This window comes from Crocodylus siamensis, chromosome 11 (genome assembly GCF_052110815.1).
Source record: "Crocodylus siamensis isolate JL-2025a chromosome 11, ASM5211081v1, whole genome shotgun sequence".
NCBI lineage: Eukaryota > Metazoa > Chordata > Crocodylia > Crocodylidae > Crocodylus > Crocodylus siamensis.
The window spans coordinates 44,694,935-44,714,499 of record NC_143405.1 but is presented as its reverse complement, the minus strand read 5'-3'; the positions used below and the strand labels follow the sequence as shown (position 1 = coordinate 44,714,499).

Here is a 19,565-nt window from a genome sequence, read left to right as displayed (position 1 = left end):
CATGTGTTTTTCCACTGATTAGAGTGAATAACTTCAGGATGTCTGAACACTAAAGTAAATGTGGTCTTCCTAATAGCTAATTATTAGCTTGAATTATTCCAGTGTGTCTAGCAAAAAGGAGTATCTCAGCAACCCCTTTATATATATATTTACTTTCTAGTTCTTCATAATAAAGAATCTCATTTGTGATTAATGAACATGAAATCATATACAAGCAGCATTCTGAGGGCTGGCTGGATCTACCTTTCAGTTCTGAGGGACAAATTTCCTTCTTTTTATGTCCACATCCTACCGCTGGGGCTGTCCCAGTAAAATATGTCCGATACTAAAGGTAAAAGGGACAAATGGAAGCTGTCAAACTCCGTATGATTAAAGAGCAGTTTTCATTACTATTTCCTACTTTGGAATGTTAACCAGTAAACACAGGGACAAAATGAGGAAGGCAAGGATAAAGGATGAGTTGTACTTGGCAAAGGAGGTTAAGGACAACAAGGAGAGGTTCTGTAAGTATGTTGGCCAGAAAAGAAGGACCAAGGAAGCTGTGTGTCCCCTGTTAACAAGCCAGGGGAAACTCCTGACCAAAACAGTCTCCACTGAAAAAATTAATAGGGATTATCTGGATAAGGAAGGGGGCAAGATGAGGGAGGAGATAACAAAAGATATGGTCAGAGAGCTTTTGTTGGGTCTGCATGCATTCAAGTTAGCGGGGCCAGATGAGCTTTGTCCCAGGGTCCTGAAGGAACTAGCAGAGGAGATCTTGGAGCCTTTGGCAATGATCTTCATGAAGCCATGGGAGATGGGCCAGGTACCAGAGGACTGGAAAAGGACCAGTGTAGTGCCTCTCTTTAAAAAGAAAAGATGGAGGATGCAGGGAACTATAGACTGGTTAGCCTCACCTCAGTACCTGGCAGGTTACCGAAGCATGTCCAAATGAAGGCCATTTATAAGCATCTGGAGGAGAAAAGACTATCACAAGCAGCCAGCATGGATTTATGAAAAACAAACCATGTCAAACTAGGGATGAGAAAGGTTAAATGTTTTTAAAAATAAGGATATTTATACCGGTAATGCATTACCAGTTAATGTTTAGCACAGGGTGCAGTCTAGCAGAGAAGGGAAGTTATGTGATGCCTCAGCAACAGGAAGACAGGAGGGAGGGAGGAAGGAATGAGGAGGAGGGGATGGGAAGTGGTGAAGAGGACTGTGGCAGGGCACTGTTTGTGCCTGCCACTTTAAGGGCCTTAAGCCAATCAGGCAGCAGGTGCTTAACTGCGGTGGCCATTTTAGAGCTTTGGGCACCCATATAAACAGGGCAGTTTGCTGCTGGCAGCCAGGCAGCAGCATTGCCTGGCTGTGAGGCTTCTTAGAACACGCTGGAGGTAAGGGAGGAGATGTAGGGGGTGGTAAGGAGGCTCTTGATCCTGGGCATGACCTAAAACTGCACCCTGCAGGGAGTGGATGGCTTGGTGGGGCTCTCAGTGTCACAGCAGCCCCCAGGAAATGCCAGGCCAGTTACCACCCCGGTGAAAGGTGGGTCAGGGTGCCTTAACCCCAGCTCCCACAACCGGGTGGGTCACCCACTAGTAGGGCCAAAAGGTGGACCCAGGAGTGAGAGTAGGGCTAGAGACTCCGACCTGATCAAGAGAGTACCCTCAGCTGGTCCAGGCAGGGGCCAGAACCAGAATGGTCAAAAGGGCCAGGGGCCCATGGCGAGGGATGCCCAGAGCTTGGAGGGCCTGGGGTTCCCGACTGTGGTGTGTGCTTCCTTCTTCCTAGCACCTGAAAAAGCCCCTCACCCAATGGTGCCCATGGCTTTGTGTTGGCTGTGTTGTCAGGGGCTTACTGCTGTCCCCTTCCCCCCATTTTCAAAGGACCTAGGGACCAGCTCCCAGCAGCAGCTCTGTCTGAGGGGGTCTATGAGAGGCTCCTAGCTCCCTGCATTGCTCCAATCAGGCAGCATCATGGCACCTCCCGTGGCAGGGTGAGGTAGGGCAGGTGCTGGCCTGGAGCTCTGGAACCCCCAGCCAGGACTAGGTATGTGTTATCAGTTAACCATTTAACCAATATAATTAGAGAAGTGTAATGGATATTTTTAAAATGTTATTTACATCCCTATGTCAAACAAACCTGATTTCCTTTTTTGACAAAGTATCTACTTGGGTGGCTGAAAGGAATGCTGTAGATATAGTGTATCTGGATTTCAGCAAGGCTTTTGACAAAATTCTGCATGATCTTCTCATAAACAAATTGGAGAAATGTGGGCTGGATAACACTGCTACAAGGTGGATAGATAACTGGCTCAGTAGCCATAAGTAAAGGGTAATTATTAATGGGTCTGTGTCAGAATGGCAGGAAGTTTTGCGTAGAGTCCCACAGGAGTCTGTCCTGAGCCTGGTGCTGTTCAACGTGTTTCTTAACAATTTGGATGCTGGCATAGGAAGCTTCTTGAGCAAGTTTGCAGACAACATGAAATTTGGAAGTCATAGAAGTCACAGAGAAGTAGGGCTGGAAGAGACCTTGAGAGGTCATCTAGTCTAACTCCCTTCCTGAGGCAGGATCATCACTATCCAAACTATCCCATACAAGCATAAACTAAACTCTACATAAGACTACACTCAGCCCAAACACAACATAGGCCTAACACTGTAACCTACCTTACAGCAGCCAATATCTTGCTTCTGTAAAATGCCTTCCTCTGTAATGGGTGGGAGGAGGGAAGAGGGAGATGGGCCTCTGCCCAGGAGCTGTTGAGCATATATTGACAACATTTTACAGAAGCAGAACATTGGCTACTGTGGTTCTCCTGCTTTACCTGTGTTAGGTTAGAGTATTAGGTCTATGTTGTGTCAGGGCTGAGGGTAGTTTTATACAGAGTTTAGATTATGACTGTATGGGATGGTTTGGATAGAAATTATCCTGCCTCAGACAGGAGTTGGATTATATTAGTGGTCACCAACCTGTTGATCTCGTGCATGCATGTGCACAGCCCACCCCCAACTCAGCAGGTCACTCCATGAGGGAGGGAAGGGGCAGGGGCCAGATGGAGGCTGTCGCGATGAGGGATAGAGTGCTGCAGAGGCAGAAGCAGGGGCAAGGTGAGTGGGACCCTGGCTGGTGGGTGTTGGGAGGATTGAGCTTGTCTGAGCTGGCTGGGGCCAGGCTGCGCTCAGGCCGGGTGGCAGCAGTGCTGGGAGTGGGACTATGGGAAGGGGGCTGCAGGCACCTGAAAATTTGGCATAGCCCCCTCCTCCCAGTGCTGCCACTTCCAACTTCCCTGAATGCAGCGGGGCCCAGCTCCCCTTCATGAAGACCATGGTGCTGCCTTCCCCTTGCCCTGCCCTTCCCCCCCAGGATCTGCATGGGAGGAAGGGCAGACTGGGGCTGGAAGGCAGCACCACACACTTCGTGGCAGGGGTCTGGGCTGTGCTGCGTTCAGACTGGACGGTGGCAGTGGAGCTGGGGCTATGCGGGGGCTATAGCAAATTTTTGGGGGCCTGCAGCCCCCGTTCCCTCCCATAGCCGCACTCCCAGCACTGCCACCACCTGACCTAAGTGCAGCCCGGCACAGCCTGGCCACAGCCTACAGCGACAGCTGACCTAGCCAGCGTGCAGATCCGTAGGCACACACCCCCATGCCCTCCCCAGATGAGCCACTTGTGGCTCTGTCCTGTGATCTGGTTGTGCAGGGCCTTCCCCTGCTCCAGCCCCGTTCTCTCTCTCACTGCTGTTGAGGTGGGAGCCAGATTGAGGCCCCAGTTGTGAGGGAGGAAGTGGGATTAAGTGTGGGGCCTTGATCTGCCCCACCCGCCTACATGGCCCTTTCCCCTCCCCCTGCCCCTTCCCCCACAGACTTACCTGTTGTGGAGGGGCATGCCCCCAAATAATTTGTTCTCCCTCTGCCTGGATCTGCCCTCCCACTTCTCTCCCCACAGACTTACCTGTTGTGGTGGGGGTGTAGTGCACGGTAGATCTTGGGCTGCCTTAAATACCAAAGGTGATCTCCTATTTAAACAAGTTGGAGACCACTGGACTAGATGATGCCTGGAGGTTCCTTCCAAACCTACTTTCCTATAACTCTAAATTGTCTTACTTCAGTGCAGGTTTGTACTTTTTGTAGAACATTTGCTTTAAATTATGATGTATTAAAGCACTGATTTCTCTACAGTGTTCCGGTGGTGGCGAGGTAAATATGCGACACTACTTTGAGGTCATACCCACCCCTTCTGAGGCCCCTACCAGTACAAGCTCCCACCTAAACCCACTCACCAATTAGCATTTGGTCACAATCTCCTACTCAGCTCCCCCAGGCTTCAAACAATATTTTCCTCCCCAGTCAACCTGTCTGTTCTTTCCCTGGTTCTATTTCTGCCCCTGTACAAAACATTTTCCACTCTTCCCCACTCAAATCTCTCATTCTTCTCTTCTCCCTACATACCTAGTTTCTCTTACCTCTCCTCCCATCTCTTCTTCCTATCTCAGACCCTTGTTTTTCTGCTCCATCTTTATCCTCTCACCTGATACTCATATCTTCTTTCCCCATGACTTTCAAACTGTCTTTGTCTTTCATGAAATCCTTTCACCCTTTTCTCTCAGTCCAGTCCTCACATTGGCATCCTTTCATCTGTGAGAGGCAGTGGTTATTGCAGCCTCTGGCATAGATGGTTTGCAGTGTCACATGTGACTGAATAATACACTCCAAGATTTGCATGATCTGTGGCAGTGGTTGCAAGTGTATGTCATGATTGGGTGGTTCAAGAGCTACTTGCTTCCTGTGGATGCTTTTCACTTAAAGCTGTTGAAGCCAATTCCTGTCATTGACTTTAATGCCCTAGTGGAGACAGAGATGCCACTTTTTTGATTGCTTGCCAAGGTTTCTCACTGGTCAAGATCAGTTCCACATACTTTCATGTCTTGCTTGCTTTGTAGCAAAGCTTGGGATGTCCTGTTGTTCTTGTTTCCCTCTGATAGTTCCTCATATAGCATGTCCTTTGGTATACGTCCATCTTCCAATCTGCTCAGATGGTCAGCCAGTGCAGTCATCTCTGTTTGTGCTGGCTAGGCCAATCCAGTCCAAGTTGTGCGTCAGAAATGTCACATTCTGTTCTGTTGTATTTTGTATCTTCTCAAATCTCCTAGTTGTATTTTATCTCTTCCTAGATTTATTTGCCCCTCTCTCTTGCTGACTGATCCTTCCAGTTTGCTTTCTCAGGCAATCTGCTTTCCCCAAATTTCTGGTATTTTCTGTTTCCTTGCTCTTCACAATTTTCTGTACCTACCTCCTTTACCTTTGCTTCCTTGTTACCATTCTTCTCCCCCTGAAATGCCCCTGGCAGCCCCCCTACTCCAGTAAGATCATGCTCACTATGAAAAATGGAGTCACAGTAATCCAGAGGGAATGTACAGTAATCTAGAGGAAGATTCACAGTTCTACTCTCCTCTCCTTTTCTTCTGTTCTCCCATGCTTCCTTAATTGAATTTGTTCCTTAATGTTACAATCCCTTTTAAGTTTTCTGCAAGAGTCCCCTTCATAAAGCGGTGGCACACTGGAGCATTTATTCTTTTGTGGCCTCAATCACATGAAATAAATTGAAGTTTCAAGATATCACTTTCACATGAACGGGTTCAATACTCATTGATTCTATAGACTACTGTACCCAGGGTATTGCAAACCTAAAGGATAAACAATAAGTTAGAGCCCATGAGACTTGTCTTAAAAAGGAGCTTTTCTTAAGTATTGTGGCTTGTGTTCTTGTGATTTGCCTTGTGAATGCTGAACTTGCTTTACATCTTCACATTTTAATTTGCAGAGACAAGCAGCCCTTACCCTCCCCCACCCAGCAATCTCACAATACTGTGCTTGGATTGGGACCTTAAACACCCCCAGTCCTGCTACACTAGCTGACTTAATGCTCTTGGAGATGGACTTTGGGGCAGGGGAAGACGTTTTGTTTTTTCAGGCTGTAATGTGTGCATGCTATGGGATAAGAGTTGGGGCTGAAACATCCTTTTGTCCCTCTGCTTCCTAACACCTCTCCCCCCATCTGCTGCTGCTTATCTTTTGACTTGGTTCTGGTCCATCTGCAGTCACTGCTGGCTGGCCAGGAAGGGTCTAAAGCCAGCATATACTCTGTGTCCTGGCCAGAGAAGGGCCATAGCCATGACTGAGGGTAAGTGGCAGTGGAGAGTGGACACTGGGGTAGGAGCAGGGGGCAGGAGCGATGAACAGTGAGAGGGACAGTGGAGGAGACAAGTAATGGGCTGGGCAGGTGGCAGGACGTACAATTATTGTGGGGGAAAGTGTGAAGGGGTGCAGAGGGAGAGGTGGCAGTGGGGAAGGGGCGGGGGTTAAAATGCTTGACTCCTCTTCCAGTTCACCCCTTCCCCCTGCTCTGCTACTGCTGTAAGTCCTTGAAGCTGCTGCAATTTTGCATATATAGAATATAATTATTGTCTTCATTGTAAAACAAAGCTAAAATGCCAAAATCTGTATAGTTTGGATACAGGAGCAAAACACATTTAAAATGGAAAGGCCTTAAGTGAATGGAAATATTTGTGGTTTACCTTGCTTGCAGAAAGGACCATCCTTTTATATTGATCCAGCTTTGATATTTCAGGTATGTTACAGGTTTGCTTTTAGGAGACTGTTTGCGTGTGCAGTGTAACATACTGTTTTTGTCTAGACAGCATGAACTTTTCATTTCTCTTGGCCTTCAACTCAAACATAAGTGTTGTCTCATTCAATCTCATCTTAATATCTATACCAACATGGTCAAGAGAAAATCATATATTTTAATATTCTACTTTGTAGTTCGTTAATCATTTTCTCTTTTCTGCCTGTTTGATAACAGCCAAATTCTGTTGTGAATGAGTTTTGTAACACAAGAATATCCCCCAAAATTATTTGTTATAAAATTTTTAATGAATTTTTAATAAATGTCAAGTAAAATTCATAATAATTGCATTCAAACTGCCTTTCAGTTGGCCCAAAATTTGGGCCTACACTAAAGTCACACTGTTTCTAGAAAATAAATATTTTGAGAAGGCAACGATCAGATGATCAAGTGTTCATATTAAAAGAAACAAAGCAGACAAACCTCCCACCCTGATCTGAAGGGTTCTGCTCATTAACTGAGGGAATAGAAAACTCACATTTGATGCACATATAGAACTAAACCAAACCAGCCAGCTGTTTTTAAATATTCTATGCACAAGAATTATTCACAGGAATAATTTGATGAATAGTTTCAAATACCAAATCTATTTGACAATAGTGATTTGCTTACTGACATTTCACGAACAGAAAAGGAGGCAAATTGCCTTGAATAAATTACTTGTTAAAATTATTTACCTGACCTTATTCTTTACTGAGCAGGGTAAGCTATATCCTACTAAGATGCATTCGATTCATGGAGACTTAATGTCAGTATCACTGAAATAACTTTCTAAAATGAAATCAGGACAACCCTCAATAATTTCCTTGCTTCAGAGTACGAACCAATCATTGCAAAGGGCAGGAAGTAAGGAATCCACCTAGCCTCCTTGGCCATACGTACCATGGTTCTGCTGAATGAGTTTATTAATGGAAGACAGAAGGCATCTACATGAGATATTACATGGCTGTAGGAATGAACTATGGTAATGTAGCTCGTCGCTACAGCCATATAGCATCAGTGGGCATGAACTGTGATGCTGATGCTATGTTACTGTAGTAACTAGCTACATTGCCGTAGCTTGTCACTATGGCAACGTAGCATATAAAAATAACTGTGCACCTCCAGGACTGTGCAGTACCAGCAGGTAAAGCAAGTACTAAATGAGTGTGCAGTACCAAATGCACAGTCAGGGCCACGTGTAGACATGCCCAGTGGCTCTTTCTTTTGAAACCTTAAGATATTGGTCACTATTGGAAACAGGACAGACAGTGTGTTTGGTACTCTTGATAGATGGCTACGCTCATCCAATATAGTACATTTTGCTATATATTCCTGTGCCTTCAACAGGGATTTGGAGGATCTAACTGTTACAGAACTCAGAGAAACTCTATACTCTAACTAGTACTCTCTCATTTAAGCTTACATTGGGATTGCCTTCTTTCTTTGCAATAAATCACAAACTCAGATAGGATGTTGGAATGCTGCTGGTATAGATAAAGCGTAAAGCTTGAAGAAGATTCTGTAGCTATTCCTTTTGTAGCTTCCAGTTTGTTTCTGCTGTTAGATCCAGTATCAATATATTTAGCCACCACTATAACTGGTTAAAAGTTGCCATTTAAAGTTTTTGTTTTGTTTTGGAGAGTGCTGATTGAACCAAATCAAAAGGTTTCATGAGACATTCTGTTTAATCTTTTAATGGGGCCCACGGTTGCTGGATTCATGAGTGGTCCATCTGCCCGCCAGCCTGCCTAGCTCCAAATATTCCTTGTTACATGGCAGCTAACCATATAGATTCCCTAGGCTTCCTTTGTCTCTGGGCTTCCTGGCTCCCCAGTTTTCCACATTCTGCTTAGGTTGGCAGACTTCAAAGATTGCACAGCTCCCCAGCATTCTACCTGGTATGTTCCTGGGGCTGCCCAGTACCCTGAATTGCCTGCCTGCTGAGGTGGGCTCAATAGATCCCCAGCTTCTATGGTTGCATAGGTATTTCACCAGCCCAATAATTTTTTGAAAAATGCTGTTTTTTGTTTTAGAAACACATTTTTTAAATCTGTCTGCAGAAAATGTTGTTTCTTATTTTTTGTTTAATTCAGAAATAAATAATTTTGATAACCGCAGATGTTCCATGGGGTGAACTTTGTGGCCCTGGTACAGCTACTAGTTATGAGTTTGACATGCTTTGGTTATGTCTACATGATTTCTTTGCTCTCAAAGCGCTCCCCTGGCACTGATTGCTGCCCACACAGGACAAATATGGAAATGAGACAGTGAAACCATTCTGGTATGCTCCTTGCTGGTACCACTCGTAGGTCACAGTGAACTGTCTTAACAGTATGTTCAAGATAACCATTCTAATTACTTAGTGTGCTATATTTTTCATTCTGTGACCAAAATGAACTATTTGCATATTATTTCACAGAGTAAAAAGCATGCTGTTTCTCTGGTAGTACTTTTATAAGTAACTTGTTTGTTGTTACTCATTAATATGCTTTTCAGTGTTTTGCCTCTCAGTGTAGATGAGTTGTTCTTCTTGTGCTCTACACAGAATAAAATTGATGATTTATAGAAGCAAACAAAATTAATGAGAGCATAGAAACCTTGTAAATTGAACATTTTGTGTGAATATAATCTTTTGCAAAATGGCATGTTTTCTGGAGAAGGATAAAAGGTGAACAAAACCATTGCAGGTGATTCTCAGCTTGGAACACCTGTGCAGTTGTTTGTATAATTAATTTTCCAACATATCCATATTTTTAAAGTAAGCCACTATTAGGAATAACAAACTTGTCTGCTCTGCCACCTGTAATGAGAGCTTTGCTGATACCAACCAAATCGTAATCTGAAGGAGGTCCTAAAGACATGTTCTTATCCTGTTACAGAAGAAAAATCACTCTACATATAGCTTCCATATGGGAGTTTTCAGTAAGGGTGCATTGATAGAGATTTTGGGGGCCAGTACCGATAGCTGATTTTTAAGGAGGCATATCAGCCAATACCGATCCAATTTCTGATACAGCTGATAAGTCTGTTGTGGTGAAAGGGGAGGGGAGTGGGAAAGGGTGTAGGGGGGGCAGATGAGCACCCCCTCCATGGTGCGAGAGGAGTCAGATAGGGGCTGGGGCAAGCACTACCCAACAGGGGTGGGATGGGCATGGGACAGAGCCACAGCTTGTCCAAGAGGCACGACGGGAGGTGTCTGCCCCCAGATCTGCACAGGGCAGGAAAGAGCAGGCAGTAGCTGTGGGCTGGGGGCCATGCTATACTCAGCTGTGCTGGGAAGGAGGGAGTATGGGGGCAGGGCTACAGCCACACCAAATTTTGCCATAGCCCTACATAGCTCCCTCTCAGAGCCTTTGCCTCCCACACTGAGCACAGCATAGCCCCCAGCCTGCAACTGCAGCCTGCTCGGCTCACCCTGCACAGATAGAGTTCCAGGAGCACATGCCTCCCCTCCGCCACCCTGTGCCCTCCCAGATGAACAGCAGGATCTGCCAGACAAGTAAATGAGTGCCAGACAAGCAGCAGCTGCTCCCCTCACTTCCTGCTCCACCCTTCCCTCTGCCCCCGGACAAGTGGCACCTCTGTCCCGCACTTGCACCTGCCCTGCCCTGGCTGGGCAGTGCCTGTCCCAGCCCCACTCCCTCCCTCACTCTGGGGGTTGTTGATCTGGCCCCCCATACCTCTTTTCTCCCCCTTCCCCGTATACCACAACACACTTACAAGCTGCACACAGCTCCCCAAGCTGCCAGGATGTGTGCCTCACTGCCTGCGTGCTGCACGCATACACTTGCATTTATTGGCCAAATTATTGGCCACTTCAGGCCGATTTCCGATAGTCAATTTTCTTTATATCTGTGCCTATCTGATATCAGGCCAATGTATCAGTGCACCTCTAATTTTCAGCTGTTTTCAAAATATGATTACCTAAAGTGGTATTTCATGGTTAAGTTCTGAAAGAGGTTTCCTCAAGACAATAGAGAAAAGGCTAGGTCAGTAAGGCAAGCATATTCCTCCAAGGAGCCCTTGAAGTAAGATTCGCCTCCTAGCCCTGTGGATCCCTACTAACTTGTGGGCTTAAGTCTTGGTGTGGCCAGGCTGGATCCATGCAGCAGAGAACCTCTGTTTCCCCTCCCTGGCCCCCAGTTCCCAGCACAGTGAAAAGCTGGTAGGATAGGCCCATGCTGGAACTTCTGTCTGCAGCTGTCAAGAGGCTGGGGTGAGGTGAGGAAGGGAACCCCCTGCCATGTGGACCTGGCTCAGCCTCCCCCACCCAGAGAACCCAGCCAGTAAACTGGGAGTCCGCAGTCCCCAACCCCACTTTTCTCCCCAGCCTCTGCTGAAAGTTGCTAGCTGGCAAGGTAGGGGGCAGGGTTGGCTTCAGCAGCCTCCTGGGAGACATGCTGGAGTGTCCCATCTGCTTGCCTTGGCCAGTGCAGGCAGGCATTGAGTCCCTCTCCCCCTTCCCCCAACCAAATGGCAAATGTCTGTTTGGTTCTTTCCTGCTCTAACTTATATCACCTTAAGTACAGTGTATGAGCACTTTCACCAGGGGCTTTCTGAATGCTTGTAGTTAGCCCTAGTGAAGAAATGGACATGAAAAAATGATTTCTCTTCTTGCTGAAAACAACAAGATAGACACTTTCCATGTATGTCTGGTCCCAGCAACATCCTCTATTCTCCTTTCAGTCCCATATGTGTCTTATGGGAGCTCTTTTGCCCAGAATATGCACTGGCATCAGAATGCACTTTTTTTTATGGATGCTGACATAGCCTGAAACATTATGCTGCCTTTCCTTTGGGGTTGAAAGTCCAGTTTCTGCATTACCTTTAAGCTCTGTCAAAGGAATTCTTTGTTTACACTGGTGTAAAGGAGAGCAGAATTTATTCCAGCTTCTTGTATTGTATTGTTCTTCTATAAGCAGTGTGGTGCTTAGATTGCATTTTAATGTCAAATTTTCGTGTGACTATAAATACTTCCTTTCTTTCTGTCTCTTTCTAAAATCTAGGACACAAAAATAGCTTCACTTGAGCGCAATATAAGAGATCTCGAAGATGAAATACAGATGTTAAAGACAAATGGAGTTCTGAACACAGAGGACCGTGAGGAAGAGATCAAACAAATAGAGGTTTACAAGAGTCACTCAAAGTTCATGAAAAATAAGGTACTGTCAAATAATAAATAGTTTAGTGGCATTAAAATAATGTGAACGTCAGTTTTAATTGGCCTCTTTTCAACTTAAGTAATTCTCTGAAAGTTTGTTATAAGTAAAACTATAACAAGCGATTTTGAAAGGATTTGCTTCAGGACATTTCTTCTTTATAAATAAAGGCATTTTAAGTACTGATTCAGGAAAGGTAGGGAGGAGTCAAATTCACTACATGTCCTCAGCAAATACAAATTGATTAATAGGCGACATTTTTTAATGTTTTCAACTATGTTCCCCTATGAGTTTGTCTAACCTGTTTCATAGTTTCTTTTTATTTTCTTTCTTTCTGTCCTCTGTGACCCAGCTTATCCTTTTTTTTTTTTTTTTTTTTAGGTTTCAAAGAGCATTTATAGATGTACACCCAGAGTTGGGGGAGGGGGAGGTACTTCGTTTAGAGTGACTTCGAGAGCTGCTCTAATTCAAGCACTTGGAGCGTCACCTGTATCAGTGTCTCCACACTGAAAAATGGTGGTGGGGGAGCTTTAACTAAAGCTCGTTGGATGAGCTTTTAGTTAAAGCACCCCTGCCACCATTTTTCAGTGTGGGATGATCTAATACACTTGATATGAGTCTGCTGGTGCATGGTAATTACAATGCGCCAGCAGACTCAATTAATTGAGTGCTCTGATGCGTTGTAATTACAGTGCATTGGAGCAGCCTCGTGTACATGTACAGGTGCGTAAAGAACGCTAAATGGGTTTCCATTCTGACCCGTGGTGTTTTCAGAACAATTTGTAACTTAAGTTTCTCAAGACCGTACTATTATGACTGGCACCAGTAACATAACCAGGGCTGGGGAAAAGAACCATATGCCCCAAGTGTCAATTTAAAGGAGATACCAGCAGCATCCTCAGCACGTCTGGTTCCCGTCTTCAGCACACAACAACAACTCTGCCCAGGGTACCAAAACTGCTAGTCATGCCTCTGGTTAGTACCCCTGCAAGCTGTCATTTCCACTGTGGCTTGTACACTAATTCACTATTTTTTAAAAGCTTGTCTTTTTGTGGTTTGCACTGACATTGTTTTTCAGCTGAGGATCTCAAATATTTTATAGGTTGGTAGATACTATTACCCTCAGTTTCTAGATAAAGTGGTCAGATGAATTGGCCAGGATCATAAAGAAAGTTTAGTCACAAAGTTAAGAATACAATCCTATGTCAAGCTATTAGACTCACTGGACAATACAGTTTCTTAATTTTAAAATTTATCAGACTCAAATTGTGATCCCAGCTTACTTTTTACGTCATTTAATTTATATTTGTACAGGTGCTCTGCAAGTAAAGTGTATGCCAAACTTAGTTGGGGGGGGTTGTTACTTTAAGATTAGTTTTCTGATTTTTAATTTTTTTGTAAACTGTCTGAAAATTTTAAAGTAGTTTTTACAAGCTGCAGTCTATTCTTGGTAATATCCAGTGTACCTGTTCTGATTTTTCCCCTGTATTTCTACAGTAGCAACGTATAAAATGGGTTTCTGTAATATAGGGGTAGGTCAGCCAAATTTTTTAAAGTGGAAAAACTGGGGGCAGATAATTGAGGATGGGGCGGATTAGACATATATAGGGATCACTTTGGGGGACACAAGGAGGAAGACATTTTATTATAAAATCCCTTAAGATGTGAAGGAACATGCAATGACTGTAGCATTAGGGATGCTGAAGAGAAAGGCCAGCCATTTGGCCTTCTGTAAGGAAGAGGAGACTGTCATAATGCTAGAGTACATGTAGGTAAAAAATGCTATAATAATTGTGATCATTGGAAAGATTTACATGCATTTTTAGTTTGCTTGATTTCTACTTTTCTCCTTCCTACTCAAAATTTAATTTTTGTGAAATTCTGCGGGACTAATTGTTGTTAGCTGAATTAAAAATTAGAAAAGCTATTTTTATATTGAAATTTATATATATGGACTTGGAAAATTACTGCCCAAGGAGATGCTGCTGCTGCTACTTTGCTAGAACCTGTATGGCTGGAGGAATGAGAACATAGGTAGGCATGCTTCAGGCTGCTTAAGGTTACAGTACTCCAGGGCAGGTTTATCTCTGATTTGTATTACCCAGTTCATGTTCCATTAATGTGTGGCCACTCACCACAGATGAGCCACCCAAATTGCAGTCCTCCAGCATCCTAGAATGCAGTGTCCCCTCCCACATCCCCCTGTTCTGTATGGACAAACTTTCCAGACCCTGAACTGTATTGCCCAGGAGGTGGTTTTGGCACCAAGCCAACTCATCTTCTTCCCCCCAGAAGTGTGATCTTCCCATCCCCAGGGGTGCAACCCCATGCAAATAGCCTGCAGAGCATGTCAGCTGGCCAGGTCACAAAGCACGGGCAGGTCCCGGAGTGCAGTGTAGAAAGGATGGAAGGGGAACAAGGGAGGGGGCCAAATCGGCTATCCATGAGTTGGGTCTTCCTTCTTTAGGCAAGTGTTTTTCCTCACTTCTCTCTCTTTCCAGCTACCCTGGGAAGCAAAACCAGCACCCCCTATGCCCCAATCCCAATGCTTTGTTAAGGCAACTCACAGCTGTAGCTCCTACTCAGGCCTGAGCTCACCAGCCCTCTGGTGGCAGGTCACAGCTATGCAGGTGGGGGGCAGTCAGAAAAGGGTTTTAGGCTTAAGGTGTGACTGCTCCAAGCTCAAACCAGTCAGCATTTGAGCAGCTCAAAGTGCAATGTGTAACAAGGCCCTTTGTGCCAGTTTGAGTTTGGAGCAGTCATACAATTAGGTCAGGGGCTTGAAGGACTAAAAGATAAAAAGCCTGTCTGCCTACACTCCATTGCCATTGCTGCTGGGCTGCTGCTCTTATGTAGGCCGTGCCTGGCTCAGTTATGTTGAGCCTAGTTAACCCTTTCCTGCCTGCTCCCCTGGAAGTAAATAGCGGGGAGGGAGCAGTGAGTGAGGGTCTGGGGTGCTAGGGAGGGTAGGAAGCAGGGCAGTGGGTCCGGTTTGGTTAGGATGGTGGGAGGCAGGCAAGGTGTTTATACTAAGGTGTAACCTAGAGTAGCTATACCTTCATGTAAGACAGGCTGGGTAACCTGGATTAGGGATAATCCTGCCCTGGAGTGCTGTAAATTTGAACTGCCTAACACGTGCTTAAAACTAATTTGTCCACACTAATGTGTGGACAATCCAAAGGTTAAGAGCTCCAGGAACCACCCAAATTACTGTGTAACAAGGACCTTAGTTAAGTTACAACTGAAGACTGAGTTTTCCCATGTGTAAAATGGGGGTATAGATAATTACATGGTACTAAATGATTAGGATTTGAAGCCTCAGAAGGAAACTAGTACAGTACCTTAGTTTTAAAAAGTGTGGGCTATCCTGGGATAAATGACAGCATATTTCATTTTCTTGTGGCATCTTGGCACATTTTTGCTATTAGATTGGATTCCTCCTATGAGAGAGAGGAAAGCTTGAGGCCTTTTCAGAAGCTTAAGTTATGTTTTGAAAACAGCTATCTCTCTGGCGTTTTTGTGCTCAAAACTCTCTTTTAAGCCCCCTAAATGGAGTTATTGTTACTATGACTACAGTATATCTTTAAATGGGGTTAACCTGCAGATGTGTAGTTTTCAGTGACCTCCAATATAACTTTTAAACTGTGTCATTAAATATACAGAATCTTTTAAAGTACAAATAATGTATGAAGCCTAGTATGTAAAAGGGGAAGCTTTAATGGTTTTGAAGAGGAAAAGTTTCACTATATTTCTGTGATCTGAGGAGCAGATGAATGAGAGGAAGATTACTATACATACCATTGTTTTGTCACAACCTTCTGATCAGTGCTTTGATAAGTGTGTACAGGATTTCATCAGAATGTGACAACTTCTTTCACCAGTCCTGTCCTTCCTCTTACAATTGAGATTTGCAGCAAAGATACTAGATCTGCCATTCATCACAGAACCTTTCAAGGTGGAAAATATATTTATATGGCTGTCAGCAAGCAGATCTTATTATACTCGATCTGTTGAACCCAAGATCAGTGATAAGGAATTCTGATAAATATAACTCCTGATTGATGCCAAACAGTAGAACAAGGCTCTTTTCATGATTAACAACTTTAAGTGCTATAATGCTATTTAAAATAATTTTACTTAAAGAATTAATATTTTGTGTTTAGTTCCTTCTTTATTTGAATAAAAATGGAAGGTGTACCAGCTGTACAGAAGCCATTAGCAAACATTGCTTTATTGAATTTGAAAAGCAGAATGCATCAAAATGTTTTCCTGTTACACAGAATGTAACACATTTATAATAAGCATACTCCTTTAAACTCCCTCATCTGATAGTCCTTTGTTACTGAATTAACAAAGAGGAGAAAAATTGTAGGAACTGATAGGAAAAAGAAGTTGTAGGTTATTTCCCCTTGCAAGAACAGATTTGTTTTTGTTGTCTCTAGTAATGGGCCAACATTAACAAAACTTAGTGCAGATGCCACCATTCAGTAAATAAAGAGATAATCAAAAGAGAAATTAAAAGTAATTTCTGATGTCTAAGGTGGCAAACATTTTTGGATGCCTACTTTAAGTATCTACAGAAAATAGAGATGACAATATTTGTTCTTTAAATCATTTCTGCTTTATGGAACAATTTTCTACTTAGTGGGGTTATGTTTTAGCTAAGAAAAAGTTTTTTATTCAGTGATAACATATGAGAAAAATTGGCTGGTTGGACTAAAATGTAATTAGCTCATTTTAATGCTGTCAGACTAGCTTTAGGAACTAATATGAAACTCCGGTGACAGCCTAATACAGTTTAATTTAAAATCTGTTTCAAGCAATAATGAATCAGTTTTGGAGACTAGTTTCAATCAATTACAGAAAGTCATGCTGTGGAAACACTGTATGATGAATAACTTAAAACTTTAAGGCAGAAGGCCAATCATGGACTGAGAAAAAATTAAGATTTTTAGGTAAATTATGTTTAAGATGAGCTTACAAGGCAGTTGCAAGTAAAAGAAATATAGGAACTACAGGAGGAAGAGAACTGTAAGGAAGCCTGTCACAGTTACTAGTGGCTCGTGAAGAGAAGATTTTTATACTACCAGTGACAGGGTTGTGATAAGGATGGAAAGGTAAGTGTTAGGTTAGTCTGAGGGCTCAAGAGACTATAGCAACTCCATGGAGAGATCCAGAAACAAAGTAAGCTTTGTTCATCTGTGCTTTGAAAAAACATTGGCTGGGAAACAATAGGAATTAAAGATAGAGTTGGGTTTAGATCTTAAATAAGGTTATGTTCCTTACCTTAATTCTACCACTATTATTTTTACTTGTCCTGTGGGATCTTATCCTCAGCTGGTATAATTCAGCATAGTTCCATTGACTTATTTGGAGTAACATAGCTGAAAAACTGGCACATTACCTTTTAAAACATAATGCATACATTCTGGAGGGCAAAGGCCGTGTCTCTCTCTCATTCAGTAGAAAGGTACATATTTTTTGGTGCTGAGGCAAAAACTGCATATAGAAGATGGAAGATAATAGCTTTTTGCAGATTCTAATATCTGAGAAGTTAGACCTTATAGAGGTGACAGAAGAGCGAGTTATAGTGTAAACTGAGGGAAGGCAGACCCATGGATAAGGGTTAGGATTTCAGCAAAGGTAGAGTTGATGTCGGGGCATATTAGGCAATGGTAAAGAGGTGGTGACAGGCAAATTGCACATGAGATACATGAGAGAATGAGGAGGTCAGAATGAGGGGCAAACCTAGAGGTCCTTGGATATCATCAGGTATATCCAGGTTATCTTTATTTTAATCTTTCTAATGCAAAGCAAGGTTGTGGTCAATATTTTATTTTTTGACATTGACAGACGTGTTCTTGTTGGAGCAGGGCTACTACTTCTATTCAGTTTGACCTTTAGTGGAATGAATATGCAAACACTTCAGCTAGGACTAAGAAAATTATTTAAAGCGCTTATTTTTTAAGGGTAACAATACTTCACAAGAATCTTTTATCAACAATCTTATGTAAAAAATGTTTCTTCAGATGATTATGTGATGCCGCTTTCTGTGTTGGACATGCTTGTTTCCCTATCTGTTTCCCTTTCTTGCATTGCTTTGGTAGAGACCTCAATCTTTCAACTTTCCTTTTTTAATAAAGAGTTTTCCAAAGACACAGTTATCTTAACTCAAGTCTTTTCCTTTCCATTTGAGAACTATAACATATTTTCTTAAACTCCTGACAGTTTGCAAATCTCCTAACCAGAACAGCATGCTAATAAGTAGACAGTTTCTGAGACATGAGGAACATGCCTATGATGAAAATGAAGTAATATTCCTTGGCTGATTATTTCTAAGGGTGTTGGTTGTGTCATGTACAAAACTGGGAAGAGGTTCCAGTAGAGATTAGGTGTGCGTGATGTCCACATGGGTCTCATAGAAAGCATATGATGTAATTCAGATTGGCCTCTGATCTAGTTTTCCTCTTACATATCCCACAGACTTTCCCATCTTTATTTTGCATACATTTTTGTCTCTGTTACTATATCTGCTTACATGTTCTGTCAAAGGAAGTAAATAGGAAGGAAGGAAGAAGGTGATTTTCCTTCAAACTCGACTCTTTAATGTTTTTCTTAAGCAATGCACAGCTTTAATTTTTTACTTTAACTTTCCTGACATTTTTTATTGTAATCGTTTTTTTTTCTTTTGATAAATTCAGACTATGGAGGTGATTGCTTTCATTTTCTCTGTCAGTTATGCAATAGGCAAGGGGTGCCTAGCCAATTTCTCCAACCAACTAGACAAACATATTGAAACTTGTGGCGAGAAGAAGGGTATATATGTATTAAGCTGTATATGTATAGTCTGTAGTCTGAAGAATCGCCTTTTGGATTTCATTTTAAAGAAATCACTTTCATATGTCAAACAAACAGTGTGTGATCAGAAACAAATATTTCTACCAAACCTGTGATGCAGTGTTACATCTGTGAAATATTTTAGTGCATCAATCTTGAGGATATTGCTGAACCTGACAAACGTTAGGTTTTTTTAAAAGGATGTTTTTGACTACCATTCTATCCAGCTCTTCATTTCCCTCATCCCAAATGTCCTATGGGATTAGACTGAAATTAGAGGATGGAAGGGGTGCCTCTAGCAGTCCACTGCTCACCCTTATACAGTTTAAATTTTCTTATAAAAAAGAAATGTTTAAACCTGAAGGTTGTGAAGAAAAACTTAATGTAAATCAGGTGTTTTCTCCTTCAGTCTGCAGAAGGACTGTCCAAGACAATAGCTTTGAGAGATGTTACTGCTCATAGACATAACTGTTCCATGACATAAAAGCCCTTAAGTCATCTGATGACCAGAGTTGCAGCATAGAAGTTTGCAAAGAACATTTGTTATATCATTTAGTCCTATGGTTCTCAACCAATATTTTGTACCAGGTCTCATTTGTAAACATCAATGGCCAGTCCCACCCCAGTGCCCCTCACTCCCAACCCACTGCCCCCCACCCCGAGGCCCCAGCTCCCTAGTGTTTGGGGCAGGGCTTTATGTGTGGGGATAATGAGGGATCCCAAGCAGCCTCTTGTAGGCAGGAACTCTGGCAGCCTGCAAGGGAAAAGTCACAGCTTCCTACATTTTTCTCCTTTAAAAGAAAATCCATTTTTAAAGTTTGTTGATCCATTTTTAAAGTTTCTTCATGACCCTGTGATATTTTTGTGACCCACTTTTGGGTTGCGACCCACAGGTTGAGAAATGCTGATCTAGTCC

General features: G+C 43.1%; 1 protein-coding gene across 1 annotated transcript in view; it reads left to right on the top strand.

Moving 5' to 3' along the window:
* The window catches only part of ERC2 (ELKS/RAB6-interacting/CAST family member 2), a 1,102,519-nt gene that overhangs the window by 321,478 nt on the left and 761,476 nt on the right, over positions 1-19,565 (top strand). The window contains exon 5 of the mRNA XM_090022087.1: positions 11,660-11,815. Within this exon, the coding sequence (XP_089878213.1) occupies positions 11,660-11,815 (156 nt within the window). The remainder of the gene's footprint in view (positions 1-11,659; positions 11,816-19,565) is intronic.